Source organism: Bison bison, unplaced genomic scaffold (genome assembly GCF_000754665.1).
Source record: "Bison bison bison isolate TAMUID 2011002044 unplaced genomic scaffold, Bison_UMD1.0 scf7180017864349, whole genome shotgun sequence".
Taxonomy (NCBI): Eukaryota; Metazoa; Chordata; class Mammalia; order Artiodactyla; family Bovidae; genus Bison; species Bison bison.
This window is the reverse complement of record NW_011494921.1, coordinates 201,281-208,165: the sequence shown is the minus strand read 5'-3', so window position 1 is coordinate 208,165 and position 6,885 is coordinate 201,281. Positions and strand designations below refer to the sequence as shown.

General features: G+C 41.7%; 1 protein-coding gene across 1 annotated transcript in view; it reads left to right on the top strand.

The window, feature by feature from the left end:
* The first annotated feature begins 1,109 nt into the window (after nucleotides 1-1,109).
* Nucleotides 1,110-6,885, top strand: part of SERPINB2 (serpin peptidase inhibitor, clade B (ovalbumin), member 2) — a 17,835-nt gene continuing 12,059 nt past the window's right edge. Inside the window, exons 1-2 of the mRNA XM_010854729.1 lie at nucleotides 1,110-1,163; nucleotides 5,379-5,558. Of these exons, the coding sequence (XP_010853031.1) occupies nucleotides 5,388-5,558 (171 nt within the window). The 5' untranslated portion in view covers nucleotides 1,110-1,163; nucleotides 5,379-5,387. The remainder of the gene's footprint in view (nucleotides 1,164-5,378; nucleotides 5,559-6,885) is intronic.

The window sequence follows — 6,885 nt, the reverse complement described above, 5'->3', positions numbered from 1 at the left end:
TAAAAATTCAACAACAACAACAACTATATATGTGTGTAAAACTGAGTCACTTTGCAGCAGAGATTGGAAGAACATTTTAAAATAACTATACTCCAGTAAAGAAGTAAAGTGAGAAGAAAATCATCTTTACAATGTGTTGCAAACACTTTTCAATAAGCTCTAACAAGATGAACATTTTAAAACTCAGATTCTCTTTCATTATCCATATCTTTTATCTGTTTTTATCAGATTCCTTTGGCTCTATCTAAAAATTTAGTGATTTTCAGAATCATGATTTTAACATCACAAATTCCAATTAACACCTTTAATTTACCCACTTAAAAATTAACTTAAAGTGCACAATGGATTTTCACTGTTTAACTAAAGATAAGATTTATGTTCTAAAAAATGGCAAATGAAATGTTCTTTGGGTGTGATTTGTGACAGATTAGGGTGGAACCCCGGAGAAGGCAATGGCACTCCACTCCAGTACTCTTGCCTGGAAAATCCCATGGATGGAGGAGCCTGGTGGGCTGCAGTCCATGGGGTCACATAGAGTCGGACACTACTGAAGCGACTTAGCAGCAGCAGCAGCAGGGTGGAACCCAGAATTATTTAGGTAATTATAGCTTGAGAAAATGTAACAGGGTTTAAAATAAAGAATTTATAAGGAAGAAAAGTGTTTTTTTTTTTTCCCCTGTTCCCAAAGAATTGTTTGGGGGCTGTCTAGATTCAAAAGAGAAAGGATTCCATTGCTTTTTAAGTATTGCAAAAAGCTCCCAGGCCATTCTTGTCAAAAGATTGAAGAGACATTGTAGAATTTCTTACCAAGAGAGCAAGCTAAAGAGGGGACTGTTGAAACTGGGGCTGACAGATTTTAGCTAATTTTATTTTATTTTATTCATTTTTTTAGATTTTAGCTAATTTTAACAGGCATGTGTAGGTATTGCTAAATTTTAAAGTTTCTGAATGATGTCATCTTCGTAAATGATGCCTTAGCAAATGAGCATTTCTATTCTAATGATGTCCTTCTGAGTAAAATGTTGAATCACTCGAAGGACACAGATAGAGAGAGAGAAAAAATGCCACGTGGGAGGGGCAGAGCTTTATAAAACCTGTCATTGCCATGTCTGAACACTAACAACGCTGAGAAGGCCGTTTCCTGTCAGGCAGAGAAGGACCAGGTATTTCAGCCATTTCCATGTCTCTCTCTGTGAAATAGGGTTTTATTTTGCATACTGGTATTATTAACATAATGAAAATTAAACTGTGGGATGTTTTTAGAGGATGAGTAAAAGTTTAACGGTGTTTTCTTGTTTAGTTGCTTGTTTGAGAATATTTTGGCTCAAGATTTGAATTAAATTAAGTTATACATAATCTTAAATCTCAGAGATCAGCAAATGCCTATGTAACACTCACCAAACCCAAATGTATATTCTAGTTGTGATGTCAGTTTTCCTGAACAGCTTAGAATGTGTGTATCCTTTACCAGTTCTTGTTTGGCACTGAATTTAATGAAAATAGGTAGACCAATTAAAATGTATTTTTTTAGCAACTGAAAGTAATTTATAAATTGTACATAAATATGATAAAGACAAAAAGAGGACTCAGTTTTCATCTGAAACAACCAGAAATAAAGCAGGAAACTGAGTGGTTCAATTCAATACCAGAATATACTTATTGAATTTAGTTTGATAATTGGTCAATTTAGTGAAAGAGAAAGAACAGCCCAGTTAGTTGCTAGACTGACTGAAGTAATAGTTCAATAAATAATTTAATATCCCATAAACAAATAATTATTCATTATGAAATAAATCAAATACAGAAAAGGCTTTTAATTTTATGGGGGAAAACTTGGTAATTTGGAATGGGATATTTCCTTGAAGTTATTGTTTTCTCTGTGTCATTAATTTTTCTGGTCAATTTCAAAATATTTACACTGTGTTGCTGCAAAAAAATTCACTTAAAAATGCTACAGCAAACTCGAATCTACCGTTCGATGCCAGTGAGCAGAGGGAGTGTGGCCACGGGCCTGAGCTCCCTGCCGCCTGTGCCAAGTTTCAGCGGCACGTCTGTCAGCTTGCATTTCAGGAGCCAACACAAGCATCACAGAGACCAGCCCCAATGTGATTTTCATCTGTTTGTTCTTCTAAAGATAATATCAAACGTTGCTTAAGAGTATAATACCTAGAAATTGTTGAAGTTGTGTAACTCACCCTAGTGTTAAGAAATTCACAACAGGTGTTTCCTGTTCTGAGAGATTCTGATGTCACTCAGTGGCTTCGATTTTACACGGTCTTAGGCAGATTCCCACTTAAATGTAGGGTGGATGTGTGGTAGAGTCAGAAGACACTGTGTATATATACACATATATATGATATATTCACAGATTTCTACGAATATAAACTTCTCAAACCTTATTTGAAAGGTCTGTAGGGACAGCACTGCTGCTGCTGCTGCTAAGTCGCTTCAGTCGTGTCCGACTCTGTGCGACCCCATAGATGGCAGCCCACCAGGCTCCTGGTCCCTGGGATTCTCCAGGCAAGAACACTGGAGTGGGGTGCCATTTCCTTCTCCAAGGGACAGCACTAGAGCTGGAATTGGAAGCTAGTCTACGCTTTGAAACCAGCTGTGCTGTCAACATCTTCATATTTTCATTGGTATAACAAGAATTACTAGGTTTACCAGCCAAGTAATTATGCAAGGGAAATAAAACAGTGAGGCCGAAGGAATGTGGTAACTGTGATAGAGACATCACACATTATTTTTTATGTTAAATGCAGTTAATTTCACCTATCTGAAAGATAGAATTTAGACTATTTTAAAAACAAGTAAATATATCTGGAGTGATTTAATTCTGTCCTTACTTTTTAATTTTTTTAATAAAATAGTCACAGTCAACTGGACTTCTAACTTGGCATTAAAACCCCTCACTTTTCATTTGTCTTGACAAATTTTGCTAGTGTCAAAGTGACTGGCTATTCAGGTCATTATAAAGAATTAGGTATAGGAGAAGCCTACATTAACTAGTTAATTAATTAATTGGTCACATGATGCAGCTTGTGGGATCTCAGTTCCCCAGCCAGGGATTGAGCCCGTGCCCTCAGCAATGAAAGTTCCGAGTCTTAAACACTGGATCACTAGGGAATTTCCAGGCTTAAGTTTATTTTTATAGCTCCAATTCTTTATTTTATTGCACACAATAGAGAAATATTTATGCTATTAATTCTCTGTTTTTGAAATGTTTTTGAGAGGAATAATTCATCATAAGGATGATTTTAAAATTGAGAAGGAAGAGGAAACAAATTCCTGAGTCACCCAGGTTAATCTAATCTCAGTGATGAAGCAAGAGAAAAAAGTGATTTTTTGAAACTTAAGCCTTCTAGTAGTATTACAAATTGACTTCCTTCCTCTTTTTATTTCCTCTTTCTAGCATTTCTCAAACCAGTAACTGGCTGAAACACTTACATGTAGCAGTTAAACACCAGCAGGTGAAGTGTGAGTGACATTGGACAGAGTGGGTTTCTGAAGCTTGAATCCTGAGCTTGAATCCCTGCATCATTACATACAAACTCTGTGACCTTATATATGTCTCAGGATGTAACCTATAGAATAAAGATCAGAATATGTACCTCACATTGATCCTGTGAATATTATAAATTAAAGGAGACAAGAAGGCATGAAAGAGTTTTGGGGACATGTTTTATTTACTTTACTATTTTGTCTTGATAAAATACAATTGGGTGGTATCTTACACGAGAAATTTTGATACAAATGGCAATCACTTTCTTCACGAGAAATGTTTGCGAACCGAGTGTTCACATGACAGCCGTGGACTGGGGAGACGTGAGCCTGGAGGCCCCGATGGGGGAGCCCAAGGCTGCAGAGAGCCTCCTCCAGGGCCTCCCCCAGCAGCTCCCCAGCCACCGTCCCCGGAAGGGTCCTGTGGAATGATGAGTGTCAGCGTAGCTTGGTATATTTATAGATTCTGGTAATTGCAGGGTGTGTTTGAAGCCTTTGTGAAAGTGTAAGATACAGTCTGTCGGCTAGAACCAGCAGGTACCCACCCACACCTGGGTGTGTCCAAGCGTTTGGCTGCATGCGAGTTTTAGGTCACGGAAGGTGTGTCTGTCATTTATCTTCAGACGGTGGATGGGGTGTGTGTGTTCATGTGTGCGTATGTGAGCTCCATAAATCCAGGACCACTCCTGCAGAGGGACCTGGTGTTGACTGCCCTGCTAGGGGTGGTGGGAGGAGGGGGGCCTTTCCAGCATCCCAGCAATGAGCTGCTCAGCACAGGGGGCGCTTTGGTAGAAAGGCTGTGGTGTGTGAGTGAGTGGAGGGGGTGTAGGAATGCGAGATAGGGCAGTGTGAAATGCTCCCTCTCAAAAGGTGAGTCTAAGCCACTTCTAGAAAGGAGTTTGGCCATCTCCACCGGGGCCAACAAGAGTATGTGTGCATGTGGCAGGCATTTGAACATGTGTGTGTTTCCTCGAGTGTGTGATGGTGATGGTTTAGTCACTAAATCATGTCCATGGACTCTTGCGACCCTGTGGACTGTAGCCTACCAGGCTCCTCTGCCCATGGGATTTCCCAGGCAAGAATACTGGAGTGGGTTGCCGTTTCCTTCTCCAGGGGATCTCCCCGACCCAGGGATCAAATGTGGGTTTCCTGCATTGCAGGTGGTCTCCTGCATTTCAGGTGGATTCTTTACGGACTGAGCCACCAGGGAAGACCCTAGTGTGTGTATCTGTGTGTCTGTACGTGTGATGTGTGTTTGTAGGTACAACACAGAGGTTGAGAGTATGACCCTGAAGGCCATCCACCAACCTGGCTTCAGTCCTGTCCCTTATAGTCGAGTGACATGGGTCACTTTTCTGATTCTATTTGGGCAGTAGTTTTTTCCTTTGTAAGCGCAAGAATAGCAGTGCCTTCCTCACAGGGTTTGTGTGAGGATTAACTGGTTTAGTACAGGTGAAATGTTGAACACAGCATCTATTGTACAGTTAAGAACTCAATAAGGGCTATTTATTGTTATTGCTGTTATTATCATTATTATGAGGTGGAGGGTCACCATGCATCCCAGGACTGTTCCCTCTATCGCAGGATCAGCTGTGTCATTTGCAGGATCCAGTGCAAAAGGGAAATGCAGGGAGGGCCCTTTGTATAAAGTTACTAAGGAACTGCCGGGTTGTGACAGCAGCGCACTGCACCGAGAGTGGAACCTTTAGTGGCTGCACAGGTCCCAGGGTCACGATGCTGCTGACCCTGTTCAGTTAAAGGAGAACAGAGAGGAAACCCCTGCCCTGTGCAGGGTACAGCCTGTGCTATGCCGCTGACATCACTCAAAATGTTGAGTCATCTTTTAGAGCTGTTGCTTTTCCTCGTTTTCCTTCCAGATTGAGACAATGGAAGAACTTTATGTGGCAAATACAATCTTTGCCCTCAATTTCTTCAAGCATCTGGCAAATACAAGCGCCGACACCCAGAATCTCTTCTTCTGTCCCTGGAGCATCTCCTCCACCGTGGCCATGGTCTACCTGGGCGCCCGGGGCAATACTGCAGACCAGATAGCCCAAGTGAGTTTCTGTTAAAGTTCCCAGTTGGGACTGAAGGATTCCTGAACTGAATTGCAGAACTGCTCTGATTATATGCTTACAGGATCTGGACTATAACAGTCAGTGGCTAGTGGGATCTTAGTTCCCCCACCAGGGATCAAACCCATGCCCTCAGCAATCATCACAAGCCATTACAACACAAGTTACTTAGATTCAAATACATAAAAGAGCCAAACCACGAAAATCCTCAATGGTAGATATAGTAGAAGGATTATCAGTTTTCTTATCCTGCAACATTAGAAATAGTTAATAGTGACTATATCTGACATCTGATAATGTTTATATTTTTCAAAAGATTTGTCTGCTTTATCTCTTACTGATTTTAAGAGCATCACTGACGGATGGACAGTGGGACTGAAGCACCTTTCTTTGGGTTCCTCTGGTTTCTGCTCTCTCATCTCAGGCTCTTTCCGTTTATGAATTCCTAGTAGTGGTTTTAAGAGAGTGCCATGAAGAGAAGAAAACTGTCCCAGAGCTTGGTCTCTGCACTCTGAGGGAGGCACCGAGAGCAACACAACTTCGGAGGGCCTCAGACAACATTTTCCGCCCCGTGAGCTCATGTCAACAAAACGGGGCTGACGGGATGGCCAGTCTTCAAAGTCAAGGTGGTCGGGGGGCCAGCACTGTGGGGTCTTTCTATCAGGGCCTCTGGCTTCCTTCCTTGGTGAATGGACACCAGCTTAGTCAGGGGACCCTTTCACTGGGTCAGGGACTGTGGAAATACATTGACTTACTTCACTTGTACACAGCAGTCATCCTCTGGGATGAATGTGGTGCTATTAAAGTTCACATGATCCTGTCTTCCCTGGATCCGTGAGGAGACGAGGTAATTATATTGTTAAAATTCTTTCCTACTCGTGTGTACAGAGCTCAGCACCGAGTGCTGGGCGTCAAGCTCTGTTTCTCACAAGCGTGGATGCCGTCCTCCGTCACCCTGGAGTTTCCTGTGAGAATCGCACCTGAGTGTGTGGGTACAGGGAGGTGGACAGTCTTCCAGGTACATGGTGACCCACTTAAGGCAGGCCTCATTTGGAGTGGCTCACACAGAGTGTTAGCCAATCTCACCGCAGGAGGAAAAGGGCTGGGAGCTTCTCTCTCTGTTTGTGGCAGTTTGAACATCAAGACTCACAACAAAGCCCAGTTGCTCAATTCTTTGATACCAGCCACATTTTGCAAAATGCCTTCCCCTTTATTTTCTTTGCCTTGAAAAAAAAAAAAAGGCAGTGAACTCCATTAAAAACTTTAGAAAACATCACGGACTTCAATTTTTATTTTTATTTAGTTTTTG